This window comes from Cannabis sativa, chromosome 6, assembly GCF_029168945.1.
Source record: "Cannabis sativa cultivar Pink pepper isolate KNU-18-1 chromosome 6, ASM2916894v1, whole genome shotgun sequence".
Lineage (NCBI taxonomy): Eukaryota > Viridiplantae > Streptophyta > Magnoliopsida > Rosales > Cannabaceae > Cannabis > Cannabis sativa.
This window is the reverse complement of record NC_083606.1, coordinates 12472091-12490914: the sequence shown is the minus strand read 5'-3', so window position 1 is coordinate 12490914 and position 18824 is coordinate 12472091. Positions and strand designations below refer to the sequence as shown.

At 32.3% G+C, this 18824-nt stretch overlaps 2 protein-coding genes across 4 annotated transcripts; both read left to right on the top strand.

The window, feature by feature from the left end:
- Positions 1-1155: 1155 nt before the first annotated feature.
- On the top strand, positions 1156-6750 carry LOC115725064 (protein S-acyltransferase 24). Its single transcript, XM_030654479.2, has 13 exons — positions 1156-1775; positions 2094-2234; positions 2752-2864; positions 3213-3292; positions 3394-3557; positions 4090-4228; positions 4318-4417; positions 4545-4602; positions 4872-4946; positions 5045-5143; positions 5576-5654; positions 5765-5913; positions 6008-6750. The coding sequence occupies exons 1-13, from the start codon at positions 1479-1481 to the stop codon at positions 6452-6454; spliced, it is 1941 nt and encodes a 646-aa protein (XP_030510339.1). The 5' UTR covers positions 1156-1478; the 3' UTR covers positions 6455-6750.
- A 4192-nt stretch (positions 6751-10942) lies between these two features.
- Positions 10943-18281, top strand: LOC115725440 (uncharacterized). Of its 3 annotated transcripts, XM_030654958.2 has the most exons (17): positions 11012-11096; positions 11468-11538; positions 11754-12060; positions 12149-12277; positions 12386-12593; positions 12764-12910; positions 13281-13355; positions 13501-13572; positions 14099-14170; positions 14814-14885; positions 15015-15086; positions 15333-15404; positions 15734-15805; positions 16156-16299; positions 16507-16578; positions 17195-17341; positions 17825-18281. In XM_030654958.2, exons 3-17 carry the CDS (start codon positions 11863-11865, stop codon positions 18007-18009), a joined length of 1737 nt encoding a protein of 578 aa, XP_030510818.1. In that variant the 5' UTR covers positions 11012-11096; positions 11468-11538; positions 11754-11862; the 3' UTR covers positions 18010-18281. The 3 variants fall into 3 exon arrangements, with proteins under 3 accessions (XP_030510817.1, XP_030510818.1, XP_060973052.1); XM_030654957.2 differs by lacking the exon at positions 11468-11538 and having other exon boundaries at positions 10943-11096; XM_061117069.1 differs by lacking the exon at positions 11012-11096 and having other exon boundaries at positions 11106-11538.
- Positions 18282-18824: the final 543 nt, after the last annotated feature.

The window sequence follows — 18824 nt, the reverse complement described above, 5'->3', positions numbered from 1 at the left end:
TAAATTTAGATCCTAGTAAAATAAGTTCCAACAGAGTTCGTTGTCAATTTGGCTCGTATCACTCTTGATCAGTGAGAAAAGCTCAAGAAAGAAGTTTATTTCTTGCGTTTGATACTTGGTATCTTTCGGATGGGGCTGGGCTATGGTCTAAACGAGGTTATGACAAACTCAAGGTGAATATTGATGCTGCATTGTTTGACGAGGAGGAAAGGCATGGTTTTGGTGGGGTTGTTTGGGATCACAAGGGTCGGGTAGTGGATGGGATTACTGGACTACGGATTGGACAAGTTCTTTTAGAGATTGCTGAAGCCATGGCTTTCAAAAAAGAATTATCATGGTTGAAGCGCAATTTTCCGTGTGTTAGTATTATCGAATCTGATTACCTGATATTGGTACAAGCTGTTAGAAATTTGAATGTTTTGTCATCCACTTTTGGTGGTGTCGTTGAGGATTGTAAACAACTTTTATCTTCTTTTAGGGATGTTTCTTTACGTTTTGTCAAACTGTTTGCTAATCAGGCTGCTTATCTTATGGCTAGAGCATCTTGTTTATATGCCGATCGTATTTTTTCAAAGTATAATCTCTCTTTTAATGTTGCTAAATATTATTGAGGTCGGTATAGTTGAATGAAATTTACAAAGAATTACCCTAAATACTATTTTTTTAAACTTTTTTTTTTCAAATTTACGGTTTGGGTTTCTAAAGTGGTTGCAACACTAGTTGCAATAGGAATTTCTATATGATTTTTTTTTTCCAATAGGAATTTTTATGTAGAATTCTTTAAAAATGCAAAAATATATATATATATATATATTTTGAAGTGTAAAAATAAAAAAACTCTTAAATTTTTTTTCTTAATAATAATAATAAATAGCAAAATCAAGTCAAATAAAATTTAATTTTAGTGTCAATACATGTCATAAATGTAATTTTTTTTTTAGAAAGGAAGCATAAATGTAACTTCTCAACAAAGTTGTTTAATATCTAAAATTTTTTTACATTGTACGAAAAAAAATTACCTGGAATTTATTTTTTGTAAGAATAAACGTTTTATGATATTAATTCAAATAATTTTACTTACTTATGTGGGATCCAATAAAAGACAAAAGAATTGTATTTTGTTTTTATTATTTAATTTATTGTAAAAAAAGAGTTTCTGAGATTCATAGGCGAGTTTTTTGGATTTGTGTCCTCTCAAATATTTAACATCTACTCGCTCTTTCTTCTTCTTCTTCCTCTTCTTCGCATGCCCCTAATAAGTCAAACCCATACCAAAGCTCTTTCTTGGAAAAACCCTAGAGCTTTCGAATTGGTCAAAATCCCTAATTTAACATGGAGTCAACGCTCTAATCCACCACCCACCACGCACACACCCAATTTTGTTTAGTACCAAATTCTCTGGGATTTCTCTTGCATGACCAGAAGGTAAAACACACACACACACACCAGTTTCATTGGAGCGAGGGAGATTGGACCCAATGTCGTCGGAGATCGAGGTCGTTGACGACGGGGTTCAGTCCCGCGATGGAGAATCTTCCGCTCTGGTGGTCAATTCTGCTGCACCCGGCGCAGATTCCGGAGATGTTAATGTTAGCGGGGATGATAGTTTGCGGAACGATGTGTACACGGCGGCGGCGTACGGCGATTTGGAGAAGCTTCAAAGGTTAGTGGAGTGCGAAGGGTGCTCGGTTTCGGAGCCTGATGGTCTTGGATACTATGCTCTTCAGTGGGCTGCTCTCAATAATCGGACTGCTGCTGCTCAGTATATTATCGAGGTTTTTTTTCTCCTACTCTTTGTTTATCTCGATTAAGTTTCTATTGTGAGGTGCTTTTAATTGTTTCCATTTTGGGTTCTGTAATGGAATTTGGGCTATTCCGTGATTTAAGTTATGAATGATCATGGATTATTTGAACTTTTCTCTTTTTTCTTTTTAATGACTTTTGGAGTAAAAGTTTAAGTTTTTTGTGTCATTATTGAAGGTTGTAGAAGATTGAAGTCAATTAAGTTCTGTTTAATCATCTGGAAATGTGAAATTTGAGACTTTAATAAAATCATTTTGGGTTTGATTTTTTTGTTTTTTTTTTATTTTCAGCACGGAGGGGAAATAAATGCAACGGACCATACTGGGCAGACGGCATTGCACTGGAGTGCAGTGAGAGGTGCAATCCAGGCTGCAGAGCTTTTGCTTCAGGAGGGTGCTAAGGTCAATGCTGTTGATATGTACGGCTATCAGGTTTATTTTATCTCCCTTTCACATTTTGCTGATTTGAATGGAAAGGTGATCTTGACTGTGATTCGTGAGAGAGACTTTGACGTATAACTTTTGAAGTTTGCTATTCCTAAATATAATTATGTAATGTGTGATGGGTTAGGAGTTTGAGATTGCCGTTTATTTTTATTTTTCTTTTGGGCTTCACGGATTAATTAGGAAAGTGATGGGTGGCATTTAGCTACGTCGTAGTTTCTTACTATTTTGAATAGATCAGTCTGCATTAGAAAAGAGAGGTTTTAGTTGTATTATTTAGCTTGTGAGAGCAAATTTTTAATAGTTATTATTATTAAGAAAACGTTTTCATATCTTTGTATGAACTTAGGATGATTTGCTGTTAATTTGAGTGTGACCTTATGATAAAATGTTAATTTATGTATGAATGAGTTAAAATTGAGAATACGAACATGTGAATAGGAAAAGGCTGAAAGTGCCATTTTACAAATATACATGGTGTCAATGAGGCTTTTCTTGATTGCAGACAACACACGTTGCAGCACAATATGGCCAGACTGCTTTTTTGTATCATATTGTTTCAAAATGGAATGCTGACCCAGACATTCCTGATAACGATGGAAGAAGCCCTCTGCACTGGTAGATGAGTAGCATGGATGGTTAATTTAATTATATATGCTTAAAGTGATATGACTGAAAAAAAAAAGGAAAGAGATATGAGCATGATTTTTTTTTTTAATGTATAAACTAATGAAATTTTACAGTTGTTTGCCCCAAATTTCTTTTTCACAATCCACTACTGACAAAATACTTTATTCTATCATAATACTAATTCATTTACTACTGCCTTTAAGTTGTATATATGCTTTAGTTGGATTTACCTCCTTTCATTCTAGTTGCTGGAACATACTTTAGAAATTTCCTTGATGTTGTTGCTTGTACACAGTTGATTGATGGGTTTTTTTTCTCCTCTATGTCTGGATTTAGGGCTGCATACAAAGGTTTTGCTGATAGTATACGCCTTCTTTTGTTTCTTGATGCACATAGAGCACGCCAAGATAAAGAGGGTACTTTTTTTATAATTCAAATTATTGTTAGGAGGGGAAAAAAGGCCTTTGTGAACTATGTCTTATTTGATTTTTTTCTTCTGTTATTTTTTTAAAATCAGGCTGCACTCCTTTGCATTGGGCTGCTATTAGGGGTAACTTAGAGGCATGCACAGTATTAGTACAGGCTGGCAAGAAGGAAGACTTGATAATTACAGATAACACTGGCCTTACTCCAGCACAGCTTGCTTCAGATAAGAATCACAGACATGTTGCATTTTTTCTTGTACGTTTTCCATAACTAAATCACTCTTAAATTGGTTAGTAGTTTTTCGTTGTATGTCGTGTGCTGTTTTCTTTCTTGTTTGTGAAGGTTTTTTTTTTCCTATTATTCCATATCTTTATTCTGACTTGATATCTACTATATCAAATTTTTTCACACATAATAATGCCTCGTTCTGCCTAAAATCATGGGCAGCAATAATTAGGAAGACTGTAGACAGATTCTGTTGGCTGTGATACATTGAATGTGGTTTGTAAATGGAAATCTAACTAATGAGCAATGGCTATTGTGAAGTGAGAAAATTCCATAATTTATTTTGTTTAATTTCAAATGAAAGACTACAAAAATCATATAGAGAAGCTAATGAAAGAGTCAGAAGGTATGGAATGAATTTGATCATCAAATGTGGCTGCATTTAACTTTTTTCTCGGCTTTTATGTGCCATGTTTGCACCCCTGTTGATTTTCCAAAAGGACCTAAGTTATGATATGTTAAGGAAAACCAGAATTGTGAGTTTAATACTGTAAATTTGCAGGGGAATGCTAGACGGCTGCTTGACAAACGTTGTGATGGAAACAGTCGTCTTGGAAAAATTTCAAAGCTAGGACTTGCACCCTTTCTTTGGTGTATGATCTTTATGTTATTGGTGACCTACACTCATTCTGTCATCATTGGTAACTACCCCAATCTTTGCAGATTTTTTTTTCCCCGCGTTATGATCATATATAATTCTACAGAGTTTTTTCCCTCTACTTTCATGCAGCGTCAAATCTGCCAAAATTAACAGCAGGCTCAGGTTTTATTGCTTGGTTAGGAGTTTTCCTGGCATCAGCTGGGTTAGTCATGTTGTACCGTTGTAGCAGGTATGATTGAGTACAGAGTATTATATTGCTTTTAGCATGTAGAACATCAAATTGTTCTCGAGTTAAGCGTATGTTTATTCTTCATACATCTCCGTTCTTCATATATATTTTTCCTTTTATTTTGCAGTAAGGATCCAGGTTATGTCCAAATGAATGTAAATGATCCCCAAAATATGAAAGATGACGTGCGTAACTACTCTCTCTCTCTTTCTCTCTCTCTCTCTCTCTCTCTCTCTCTCTCTCTCTCTTTATTTATTTATTTATTTATTTTTTCTATATCATGTTCTTTTAGATTCTTTTAGATCATTGTTTGATCCATGCATCACTTTATTATGCTCTTCCTTGACCACTCAAGTAGTTAATTCCGGACAAGTATTTTATTTCTTCCAAATGTAAGATGTTTTAATTTATGATTTATTGATTGAGTTTGTGGATATTGGATTCATTCTATTAGGCGCCTCTTTTGACGATTGAAAATAATGCTGTTCTGCTAGCTGGGAATTGGTCTCAGCTTTGTGCAACATGCAAGGTGCTGTTTAACAATTTTCTTTTAGCATTTTTGTGACCATCTTATGCTTTTCTCTTCAAATCTTCATCTAATATGCTACATTTTTGCTTTTTTATTAGATTGTCAGGCCACTTCGTGCAAAGCATTGTTCTACTTGTGATCGCTGTGTTGAACAATTTGATCATCATTGCCCTTGGGTCTCCAATTGCATTGGCAAGGTGGGTTGACGTTGATATATTATTCAATTTTGTGTATCTATGCATCGACTGTTTCTTTATCTGCAGAAAAACTATTATACTAGTAAAACCCTTTTCATTGTGCCATATTGGCTTATAAAAAAAAACAAGCATACACTTTGCCATGCAAAGTTGGGAAAATACTAGTGATGATCCTATATATCACTTCCATCCTGGTTGGAAGAAAACTCCATTGTAAATCCATGGTCGGATTAAGCTGGAACGATCTTTGTTGGCCTGCTGCTCCATTTTTGCTGCTTCATATTCTCTGCTAATATGAAAATGATGTATCAATTTCCATGCTTTGTTGCATGCTGAAGATTTAACGATGAGGGATTATGTTATTGTGCTTCTAATCTGTTATTTATTTATATATATATATATATATAATTTTACTTTTAACATCTGATGCAGAAAAACAAATGGGAGTTCTTTATTTTTCTTGCTTTAGAAGTTTCGGCTATGTTGATTACTGGAGCAGTAGCCCTTTCAAGTAAGTTCTTATTGACCAACCACCATCAGCTACCTGTTGAAATTTTTCCAGGTGCCGTAGTTGTGTGGATGCATTTCTGTTAATCTTACAAATTATTTTGTTGCCTGTAGGAATTTTGAGTGATCCGCTTGCTCCATCCACTTTTGGAGCTTGGATTAGTCATGTCGCTACTATTCATGCTGGTGTGATGTCATTTTTGATTGTGGATTTTTTCCTTTTCTTCGGGGTGGCTGTTTTGACTGTTGTACAAGCCTCTCAGGTAAATCTGCTTCATTCTTTATTAGATTCTCCCCCGAGTTACTTTCTTGCAAGATGGGTTCATTATTCAGATATTTCTTCTATTGGTAATACAGATTTCTCGAAATATTACAACAAACGAAATGGCAAATGCAATGCGTTACAGCTACCTTAAAGGCCCTGGTGATCGGTTCAGAAACCCTTATGATCATGGAATCAGGAAAAATTGTTCGGATTTCTTGATCAATGGCTACAACGAAGATGTACAGTACATAGAACAATCATCATCAGATGCTGAGGGTATCGGAATGATGCACTTGCAGAGGACTGCTAATTTGCAAAACGGGGATGCTCATTCACATAGTAGTAATCACACAAGTGGCTGTGGTCATGTTGCCATTAATATGAATACCCAAGCTACAAATGCTCACCAAGGTCATGTTCATTCTTCACACTGCAACCACAATAACCATGGGAATCCGGAAACCGGCAACGTCCCATTAGGTCTCGGCCTTGGTCTTGGACTTGGACGAAACACATCTAGATCTGTCACAGCTTCATGATGCATGTTCATGTTTATGCCCATCCCAAGCTGTGTTGAGTTTGAGTTTTGTATTATATTCTTATATTTAATTGATTATTGCTTCTCTTTCTTACTTTTATTTTTTTCCGTTTCTTTCATTCTCATATATAAAAACTTTAATCTAATTCAGATTTCTTTGTAAGTGATCCTTCTTAGTTCCTAGCATAGTTGTATATCTCATTTTGAATGCCATAGGTCAGGTGTGCTTTAGGTTCCCAAGACATAAACTTGAAAGTACAGTAAATGATAAAGAATGGAAGTTATTGCCTTCTTGTATTTGCTATGGTGAATTGATTTATTTTAGAACAATTTACACACCTGGTTCAAGGACTTTCTTGTTTTGGTGGCTTTATTTGTTGTGCATATTGAAATCCTTTGATTTTGACACTCAAAAATTTCATATGGAATGACTAGTAAAGTAGCAGCCCAAAAGTGTAGATTTCCATGGAGATGTATAAGTAAAGATTATTATTATTGGACACTAGTGGTGTCTGGCATTTTTTAGAGATGATGTCTCATAATTTGTTAGTAATGTTCTCGAAAAGTTATTTTCTTAAGTTAGATCTAATATTTAATTACACTAATAGTAATATGACACTTAGATATTTAAGTTATATGAGATTCGATACTTAATTGGTTAATAATATTCTCTAAAAGTTATTTTCTTAAGTTATATGAGATTCGATACTTAATTGGTTAATAATATTCTCTAAAAGTTATTTTCTTAAATTATATGAGATCCGATAATTAATTATACCGACAAGGATGTTAAATAGTAATAGTACCTTTTAGCAATTCTCATAAATAAATGCTATATATTAACTTATTATATAAATGTATTTTTCCACCGAATTGGATGATGTCATTATTTCTATTAAGAAGTTTTGTATAACTTACCAAGAATGTTTCTAGCCAAGTCTTCATTATTACCCATCATTGCTTTCATACTTATTTGTGTCATTGTTTAGCAATAAATAATATTTAATATATAATATTAAATCACTATTTTAACATCAGATACTTTAAAATTAATTTTTTTTTTAAATATTTAAAAAATTAAATTAAAAATAAGTTACATTAAATATTCTAAACTCTTTCTCTATTTTAAAGTTTTTTTAAAATTTATTATTCATGTTCCGCACTTATAAAATACTATTTATTATTCGTTTCAATTAAATTAAATGATGCCCATCCCTAATTATACTTATTAATAAAAGTTTAAAAATTTGACATAGCATAAGAAGGGGGATTGCTGTGAAAATTTGACATAGCATAATATGGGGGACTGCTGCTTCTAAGCATATCGTCTAAAGAGATATAATCATTAAATCACCAATGATTAACCACGATATATGAGGAACAACATTTTATAAACGATTAAGTAAAGTCCAAATATTAGCCTTATTAATACTATAAGGAGAATCATAAAATAAGAAATACGTCGTTTAATATTATCATTAAAAGTTACAAACCAATCTATAAAACTAAAGAAGTAAGTATTAATATTTATATCAACATTACCTTTCCAAAATAAAAGTAATCATTCCGTTTAGCCTAAACCATTCTTAGGTCAAATGCATTATTTAAAGATAACCTATTACAAAAGGCAGAACTAGAGCCTACTACAAGTTTGGTCTCCACAATAAAAAGGAATTGACGCTGGTGCTGCTTAACCATGAAGGAGAGATGAATGATTTTTTTTTTTTTTTAAAAAATATATTGTAACTTCATTAGATAGAAAACAAATAGTACAACTTACAATATAAAACAGTTTGGAATACAACCATTCCAAACAACCTCTCACTCTTGTCTTAATGCTCTTTTAGCTAATCTATGCACTAACACATCAATATCTGTAGATACATGTAGGGCCGGCTCAAGAGTAGGACACCAGGGCCCACGCAGAAGGTCCCCCACGCAGGTTCAAAAAATCTTTTAACAAAAAGACTCCAAATTTATTTTTTAAAATCATTTTTTATTTTTACTATTTTTATTAAAAATATAATTATCTTCTAAAGCGAATACCTACTTTATATTTTAAGATGCTACATTTTATATTTATTAAGAAAAAATGGTTAATTATATTCTTAATACAGTGACGGACCCATAACTATTTCTTTGTGGGGGCTTTTTATTATTAAAAAATATTTATACATACATTATAATTATTCTTACTAGATTTATTTAATTTTGTGAGGGCTTTTCCACTATTTTAATCTATAACTATCAAATTAATAAATTTAAATTTAATTTTTTAAAAGGTAATATTTTTATTAGTGGGAGCTATAACCCCCACATTAACCCGTCCATGTTTTTAAAATATTATATTTTAAATTTTTACCAATATATATAAAAACATAAATTTTTTCATATAAAAAAAGGATTAATTTCACAAATGCACAAAAACAACAAAAATACGGTTTCACGGAATTTTAAACATTTTTACGATTTTTTTGATTTTATTTACATAAACTACGGTCTTTTTATGTTGAAATTTTGTTCATTTGTTGTTAATTTTTTGTTATATGTATGTTATTTTTTGTTATTATTTTGATGTTACTTTTATGTTGTTTTCTTGTTGATTTTATGTTATTTTCGTGTTATTTTTTGAAAAACCGTAAAAATGTAAAAAAACATTCTTTGAACGTAAAAATGTAAATATTTTACAAAAAATTGTGCCTTATGTATCCGTAATTCACATGTATATATGTGATGTTTAAAAAAAAAAATGTATACATGTGATACAGAGACATTAGAAAATTTAAAAACAGGAGTATTTCAAATCAAAAAAAATGAGGATTTGTCTCCACCTATGCATAACTTTATTTACAGGAACTTTATAATGAGTTTTCACTAAAACCAAAAGAAAATCTACCATAATATATTAATTAAAAGCTCAATTAAAACCCTCAGTTTCAGCATAAATAGGGGAAAGTTTGCCATTAAAAAATGACAAACTAGCAACAACTTCCCCTTTGTAATCCTTCACTACAACCCCTATTCCAATCTTTTTCATCTCATCAAGGATTTCATCCACACTCAATAAATGAAATTTTATTTAAGGGTGCGTTTGGAAAGCCACAATGTAATTGGATTTGTGTGTAATTAGATGTAATTACATAATTTGGCATGTTTGTCTGACCATGTAATTACACTGTAACTGTGTAATTGGAAGTAATTGAGGGGTTCCAATTACACTCTCCAATTCTTTTGGTCCCCATGAGAATTAAATGTAATTACACTGTGTAATTACTAAAAACTTTTCATATTAAACATTAGCTACTAAAAAATATTATTTTTCTATTTAATTACTAACTATTTTGCCAAACAAGATATTAGGAATTCATATGTAATTACCATCTTATATTCAAACACACCTTGCATTTTAAAATATAGTGTAATTACTAAACTGTGTAATTACTACCCTAGTAATTATATTACCTAATAATTACATAGTTACTTCCAAATACATCCTAAAGAAACAAATAAAAAAGACCAATTCATCGAAATTGACAAGTTTGGATTAAATGGATTATATTGAATATGATTCATTCTAATTTTTTTTATCATTAATTTTTATATTTTTGGAAAATAAACCCCACTAGTATAAAGTTTGTCACATATACGAAGTTTTTTTTGCCGTTCGGCATAGCCAAATGGCAATGCAAGTGGCAATGGATAAAACAACTTTTGGCGCCGGAAAGTAGGCGGCTGAAATGGATGTCTGTTGTGGGACCCATTAGTACTACTCAATCTATTCTTCTTATTAATGATAATAATTATAATTATTAGGTATTTTATTCAGAATTATAATAATTATTATTTATTTTATTTTTGATATTGGAGGAGGGGATTTGAATTTGGATGAAGAGACGTGTAAACACTAATAATTATGGTGCAGTAAAAAATATTTGTTCAAAATTGAAATATTGAGATAGTTTTAGTTTTAATTTTTATATAATAATATATGTCATTTGTATATTTTTAGTAAATTTATAATAATTTATAATATAAAAATATTATTTAAATAATTTATTATTATTAAGGATTTTATTATTTTTATATTTTAAAGTAATTTTTTTTAAACGAAAATACACGAATAATCACGTATCAATCTAAACTGTAAAATTAAAAAAACAAAAATTAAAAAAAATAATATATGAGTGATTTCTTTTATTATTATTGAGTATTGCTACGAGATATTCATAATGTCGAACATCTCGACGAAGTATTATATAATTAATAACTAATTTTTTATAATATTTATTAAAATAAAATAAATAAAACTCAATATTAAATTACACCAAATAATAATGTTAGACACTAGCCTTTAGCAATTTTCATTATTATTATTACTACACTTATTTTACATTCAATATACAAATTTTCATAATTATTTAATCAATAAAGTAATTGCACTCTGTTGACGTAAGCCCGGTCTATGCGCCACGTGTCACAATCAGGTTAACTCGTCACTCTGAAACAGAGATGAAGAGAAAGAAAACTCCTCACTCTTTCACTATTCTTCCCCTCTCTCTTTCTCCTCTCTCTCTCTCCTACTTACTATCCAACCTCAACCCCATCTCTCTATCTCTCTCCGTCTCAACTACGGCCAGGTGGTGGTGAGAGCTCTGTTTTTATCTTTTGGTTTTATGTTTATTGTTTCTTGAGTAAGTGTGTAAAAGTTGTCTTAGAATCTGTTTGTTTGCTGAGAAAATATGGATGAAAATTCAAATAGTAAGGGAACGGGAATTGTGGGATTTCTTCATTTTTTTTTTGATGATCACTATCAAATTCAGACTCATATGTTATTTATTGGCAGATATTATGTTGATGATAATACCTTTATTATTATTATTATTCGTCGCTTTTAGTTTTACAGTGTTTTTTATTATAACACAATATTATTTTATGGATTTGCGTTTGATTTCTTTCTTATAAAGAATCTTTTTGACTATTTGATGGTGTATTTTTCGATTTCTCTTATCATCAGCTTAGCTTTCTGAGTCTCTATTTGCTTTAGATAAAGAATCGGGTATTTTCCTTGTTGGTCTGTGTGTATTGGTAAGTATTATAAGACTCCTTTTATCTTATTGGCGTTGATTTTTTTCTTTTTTTTTGGAGTAGTCTGCATTTTTGTATCGGTCTTTTACACTTATGTGTGATTAGTAGTTTAGTTTTCTTTGTACATGTTTTTACTTAGCCATTTGTGTTGATCATTCATGCTCCTCCAAAATTTCCAAATATCTTATAATTTCTTGTCTTTTTCTGTCATTTAGGATGGAGGGTGTTGACATGGGCTGTATTTTGTTCTGGGATGGGCCGTAATGTCATGCATCTTCACATTTCATAACATTTATTAATAACATTTTATCATATTGTTGAATTATGGGAGGAATTTGTTCAAGGAAGAGAGACCAACCAGTCATGGAAGATACCGTGCCTCATGAAGTGTCGTCTAGATATTGTAAGAGTAGCAGTTCAAAATGGCTGACAACTTCATTTTCTAGACCTGTTGTAGATGGTCAGACAGGAGGAGACAATTGTCCATCTTTATTGGAACTATGCGTACAAAAAATACGTCAGGTCATTGTCTACTTTATTACTATGTCTTTTTCAAGTAGAAAAGCATACGATTTTATCTGCCTTATCTTATTCTGGCTCATTGTAACAGGACATTGACATGCACAGTTCATTTTCAATGCTGCCTAGAGATGTTAGTCAGCTAATATTTAATGATTTGGTATGTTCCAATTGTCTTACCGATGTTTCCGTCGAAGCTTTCAGAGATTGTGCTCTTCAGGTGATATTTCCTTAGGATGAGTTGATTAATGTAGTAATGGCTTTTTGTTAATCATTATTGTGAGAGTAAAGGTGCTTATTAACTTGGTTTTTCACCTTATATTGGCAGGATATTTGTTTGGATGAATATCCTGGTGTGAAGGATAGTTGGATGGATGTTGTCTCTTCACAAGGATCATCTTTACTTACCCTTGATCTCTCTGATTCTAATGTGACTTATACTGGATTGGCTTCTCTCAAACAATGCACAGACCTCCAAGAGTTGACTTTGAATTGCTGTCATAACTTTTCAGAATATGGGCTTAACCACATTGGTGGTAAGATTCTATATTTCTTTCTCCATTTGCAATTTCAACTATGTCTTATCACCTCCATGTCTAGTGCCCCCCATCTGTTACTTAAAGTTATTTAATATTTTTTTATATATATTAAAAAGGAATAACTTAAACAGTTCCTAATGAATGCATGCAATAACCTTGTTCTGTAGGATTCTCAAAACTGACCTCTTTGAGTTTTAAAAAGAGCACTGCAGTAACTGCTGAAGGCATGCGTGCCTTCTCGAGTTTAGTTAACTTGGAAAAGCTGGATTTGGAGAGATGTCCTGACATTCATGGTGGATTTATTCATCTTAAAGGTTTGTGCTGAATGCTAATTAACTTATTTATTTAAACTTCATATTTTTGTTATTGAACTATGTATCTTCTTGTCGTATCTATTCTTTAGGATTTACAAATTATCTTATGGTTTCTTAACAACTCAAGCTGAAGTTTGGGGTCATACCATATCTTGTCCATTTTCCTTAATTGCTTAATTCACAGGTCCATATACACTGGTTTAAATTGGGCGTAGTTTATGAAATAAGCAAGGAAAATAGGACAGAGCTTTGCGATTTCTTAAACTCTTTTAAGGGTAGAGGATAAAATATTGTCAACAGAAGGATAACATTGAGCTACTTTCTCCCTTTTGATTCGTTTAAGATCACTATAATTACTTTCACTTCACAGGGTTATTGAAGCTCAGGTCTCTTAACATCAGATGCTGCAAATGCATAGTAGATTCAGACCTCCAAGCTCTCTCAGGTATTTGTGACATAATAAAATGGACCTTGTCCGTATGCTTTTTTTTATTTTTTTATTATTTTTTTTTTTTCCATTGTTTAAAATGGCAGAACTACACTGCTGATTCGGCAGTGTTTTTTATCTTTTTTTTCTTGTCTAATTTCAGGGCTTACCAGCTTAAAAGAGCTACAAATGTCCAACACCAGTGTAACTGATCTTGGAATTTCATACTTAATAGGTAATTTCAATTTGTTGATTCCTGTGCTTCTGTTGCTGACAGTAAGAATTCTTGGACTTCATGTTTAGAAGAAGTAGACTTCTTTAGTTCAATAACAGTGATTTCCAAAGAGCTTTTTTTCTCTTTAATTTTCAAAATGAAATGTGAAATCATCATATATATTATTTCCGCCTATGCCAATTAGACACACATGTACACCACATGCGCCATAGGGACATTTGGGATTAAAATTTGATTCTACCACTGTGCCTATGAAAAATATAAACTAAAGTAGAGGAGAACCTAATAATGGTTTCTTAATTGAGGCTCAGAGCAATGAAGAAACTTTTCCCAGTATCTAAATCTTCTTTGAAAAGTTCACCAATTAAAGAAGTGGTCCTTATTATATTTAAGGTCATTATTTACTGGGTTAAAAAGCTTGCTGTGGTTGCAGATGCAGGATTAGTTGTTTGTCCAACCTGTATCCTGTAGCTCTCTTTTTATTCCACCAGGCTATAATTGCTGGATCTTCATTTGTGCTTTTCAGGTTTGTGCAAGCTTAATATGTTAAACTTGGAGGGATGCAAAGTAACTGCTGCTTGTTTGGATTCTATTTCAGGTCTGCTTCTCCTTTGATATTTTGGGATTTAAAATTTAACTTGTCCTATAACTTCAGGATAACCTAATGTGAATATCTATTAAGTTTAACTTCTAGTATATGCTGTGTCATGCAGTTCATGATTATGAAGCAGGAGTTTTTCTTCTTTGAGCGAAAAAGATACATGTTTTCCCAGTGGAAATTTAAACATAAATAATATGTCTCTTCTCTTCATTCATTGTTCTGTTTTGTAGGCTTTGTACTTATTCCACACTTCAGAAATATGCATATTTATCCCAGAGTATTGCATTTGAGAAAAGAATTGTAGCATAGTCTAGTTCTTGTTTACTAAATATTATTCACTTCTGTATGCCTAACAAAAATTTTAATTGATATATAGAGAAATACATTAGGACAATTAGTTCCCTTTCCTTTATATACCTACCTCTCTCTGCGTTCGTGTCTATGCCCAAATTCATATTTGACCACTAGTCATAGGATAGCTCTCTGAAATAACTGGTGGTTTGAATTTTATAGAAGTTGCATTGTTAAAATTATTCTAGCAACTGTGTGGTCTTTCTGATCGTGCAAATAAGCTATTAATTAATATATGCTCTTCCTCTATGTTACTATTCTTCAAGTAACTGTTTTTTTATTGTTGCAGCTCTTGAAGCCCTGGCATACTTAAATCTGAACAGATGCAGTCTCTCTGATGATGGATGTGAAAAGTTTTCTGGTAAGTGACATTAGATTGATTGCGTCATGTTTTGGTTCTATGTATCAGGAATGCATGGTATTCGTCAACTCCTTTCTGGCCTTCCTTGTTTTGTAATTTGAACTAGCTAAATAAACCGCTTTCCTGCAGGACTTAAAAGCTTAAAGGTCTTGAGCTTGGGATTCAATGGTATCACGGATGCTTGCTTGGATCATTTTCAAGGTCCTCTCTTTCCCCTAAGCATTTGACCATTTTATGCATAATTTTCTCCATTAATTGATTTATGGGGCAAGTTCTTACATCAACTTTTACATATTTTGTCCATTTCAACTCAATTATATTTTGTGTTATATGCAAAAAGAGTTTATTATCCCAAGCAGATCCCGGATGTACATTTTAAATCAATTACTCAACTTTTATTGTTCTCTAGATAGATCATATAGTAATTTTTTCGCATTTATCTTGCAGGTTTAACAAGTTTGGAGAGTTTGAACCTGGATTCCTGTGTAATAACTGATAAAGGGCTTGCTAATTTGACAGGTTTTCTGTATAGTATTTTTTTACCTCTCCATTTCCCACTCATGATTAAAAATAGTATCTTCTTTCATGCAATTTAAATATTAGTGTTTTAGATGTGCTGCTTTTCTTCAAGCAGTGAAAGGGGAATATGGGGTAACATTTATTGTACTAAGAGTATAAAAACTTAACAGGTTCTTGGGATGTAATTTTGTAGTCATTTCTTGGATATTACAGTGTTAACTGTCCTGTTTCCTTACGAGCTACCATTAGTCCTGATTTTCACAATCTACCTAGACTTGTATACCTTGTTTTTGCAAAATACGACATAAGTATCTTGATTCCTTCTTCAGGCCTTACACTTTTGCGAGGTTTGGAGTTGTCTGATACAGAGGTTGGGAGTAATGGGCTTCGTTATCTCTCAGGTCAGAATTCTATTTATTCATGCTATTAATAGGTTTGACCACAAATACTCAAAATAATATTATGACATGAGAACTGCAAAAAGTCACTAACTGTGAAGAGACAGCTGTGAGCTTATTTGACTGTGTTCTCGGAATAACAGTTGATGAATTCTGCTTCTAATTTTCTCTATTTCTTTCTCGAAACGCTAGTACTGATTTGTACAGTTCATGTTGAGCAAAAGCTCTGTTTGAGAGAGTTTGTTATTTTAGTTGATATTTATTTTGTTGCTATGATAATTGGACCCCATGTGTTTGGAATATATGGTTTGAAAGGCATCTGTTGATTTATGAATTTCTTGCTTGCTCTTTAGGTTTGACAAAACTGGAGAATTTGAATCTGTCATTCACATTAGTAACTGACGGTGGTTTGAGAAAGTTGTCGAAATTGACTACGCTGAAATCTCTTAACTTGGATGCACGCCAAATTACTGACGAAGGACTTGAAAATCTTACAAGTAAGTATTTTAGTGTAAGTTTAGAGTCTCTAGACCCACTGTTTCTCTGACTGGTGTTTTCTCTATACTTGATTAAAATTAGGCCAAGTTTAAGTCTCCTGACTTTACTCTTTTCTTTATTCTTATCCTCTAATTCAAAATATTGAGTAAGCAGGGCTTCTGATGCTAGTAATGTCAGTCAATTAATTGGGTGCTTTGTGAATGCAGATCTTACTGAATTGACACACCTGGATCTTTTTGGGGCTCGAATCACAGATTCTGGGATGAAGTATTTACGATGTATGTTAATGAATTGCAGTAATGATCCCTTTTTGTTTAGTCAGTGCATATGATCATGTCTCTGGTTTTGTGTCAATTAGACGAGGTCCTTTCTATTGGCATAACATGCATGAGAATCCTTTCTATTGGCATAACATGCATGGATATTAAATGCGCTTTATATATTTACATAATATATTCGTACTTTAATTTTTTATGCACATTAGTTACTCGCCAAATGTTGGAAGCTTCTCAGTTCAAGTTGTTTGCAGACTGAATTTAAAACTTAACTATAATCCAACATCAAGGAGTACAGTGTTCACTTGTTAATTTACAAGTCCTTTGCTTGGATCTAACTAAGTTTTCTAGGAAGCAGCTAACGAAGAATAAATCTAACTTCATAAAATTAGCTTAGCATATTCTTTTTCAATGATCTAATGAGTAGACAGGAAAAACACCCATATTTATGGTCTTTGCTAGTGATTGTGCAACTCTGGTTCCATTAAGTACATAAGCAGGTGTTCTCCAAATTCGATGATAGTGAACGGCTTCAATTGAATTTTTTTTTTTTTTAGCTTAACCATATTGTTATGATATGCTAACTTTTGTTGTCCCAATATATTTTCGTGCTAAACAGGCTTCAAGAAGCTGCAATCCCTTGAAATATGTGGTGGAGGAATAACTGATGCAGGTGTTAAAAGTATCCAAGATCTCGTCTCCCTGAGACGCCTTAATTTGTCACAAAACTGTCACTTGACAAATAAGACCTTGGAATTGATTTCAGGTATCTTCATCTCTTAAAATCATTGGAAGTAAAGGTCTTGATTGAGATTATAATATGCATCGATTTTGGGAGAAGGGGCACCAAAAAAAATAAAAGAAAAGTTTTCTCTAGTATACTTTTTGATTTTAGCCCTTGTTAGTACTATATGGGGTTACTCACCCCACCACTTGACATCAGTGGTATATCTTTTATCCCATATCAAGATTATGCTTCCATTCAATGTCAACCTTTTCTTTTTTACTTTTAGTGATAATTTCGTTGCACAATGAGAAAGTCCCGACTTGAACAAGTTAAGTTATTTTGTTTGAATCGTGATCAAGCTTTAGCTGTATTACCTTTCGGGTTTTCCAGTTAAAACATAACTGCTGCTGCAACCTTTTCTATGTGCAATCTAAGTTAGATGGAACAAGTGATCATCTAGATATCTACTTTTATTTTTCTTTGTAATCTTGCTAAATTTCTCATCTTTCTTACGAATTGCAGGGTTAACCACATTAGTCTCTCTAAACGTATCGAATTCTCGCGTCACCAATGCGGGGTTGCAGCACTTAAAACCTCTGAAGAATTTAAGATCACTAACCTTGGAGTCTTGCAAGGTAACTGCATCTGAAATCAAGATTCTTCAGTGTGTTGCCCTCCCTAATCTGATTAGCTTCCGTCCGGAATAGGTTGGAAGCATTTATGGAAATTCCTCTGTAAATAGTCTTAGCTATTTATTGGACCTGCATAGCTTTTTGTACAGGTTTATGAATTCTGCAAAAAAGGGTTATTATGGTATATATGGGAAAGAAAACCGTTAACCATAAATGTACATATGGCCTAAATTTCGATGCAAGTACATAGTGTTTGCTGTTTGTTTGAATCTCCTCTTTAAGAACCATATGTTTATATATGCTACTACGTGTGGCTGATTGAATACATTTGGTGCAAAATTTTCTCATCTTGTTTATAATTTGGTGCACATTTTTAGATGATGTATTATTACTACACTTTTTTTTCTATATATGAAATTGGTCTGTCCAAAAAAAAATTAAAAATCATTGGTTATACATTTTTACTCATCTCCATTTTTCAAGTCAAAACGTTATAAGATTTTGTTTGGCATAACAATAAATTATATATAAATATATTGGGAATATATATGGTATGTTGCTCCATTAATTTTCAAGAAATTTCTATAGGAAGCTTTCAGATTTATACTTTGGTCTCAATGAAAATGAATAGTCACAAGAACTTTTAGATTTGGATGCGCTTAGAAGTCTTCAAAGTTCGAACCCTTTATGAAATGAAGGGCTTACAAGATTTAACGAGCAATTAGTATAGTATTACTAGTTATTTATTTTTTTGCTTCAAAAATGTTTTAAAAAAATATTTATTGGAGAGATGCATGAAAGAGCTTAGATTTATGACTATTTAACCAAAAATAAAACTTTAAAAAGTTCAATGCTTGTGTAACGTGCATCAAGGTCACATTTCAACTCTT

Excerpts from the sequence above, each read along its gene's own strand:
- LOC115725064 (XM_030654479.2), top strand. The coding sequence starts at position 1,479 with ATGTCGTCGGAGATCGAGGTCGTTGACGACGGGGTTCAGTCCCGCGAT. Across the intron at positions 3,558-4,089 it reads GACATGTTGCATTTTTTCTT|GGGAATGCTAGACGGCTGCT; the intron begins GTACGTTTTCCA and ends GTAAATTTGCAG. Across the intron at positions 4,603-4,871 it reads CCCAAAATATGAAAGATGAC|GCGCCTCTTTTGACGATTGA; the intron begins GTGCGTAACTAC and ends TCATTCTATTAG.
- LOC115725440 (XM_030654957.2), top strand. The coding sequence starts at position 11,863 with ATGGGAGGAATTTGTTCAAGGAAGAGAGACCAACCAGTCATGGAAGAT. Across the intron at positions 15,087-15,332 it reads TTGCTTGGATCATTTTCAAG|GTTTAACAAGTTTGGAGAGT; the intron begins GTCCTCTCTTTC and ends TTTATCTTGCAG. Across the intron at positions 16,579-17,194 it reads TGGGATGAAGTATTTACGAT|GCTTCAAGAAGCTGCAATCC; the intron begins GTATGTTAATGA and ends CGTGCTAAACAG.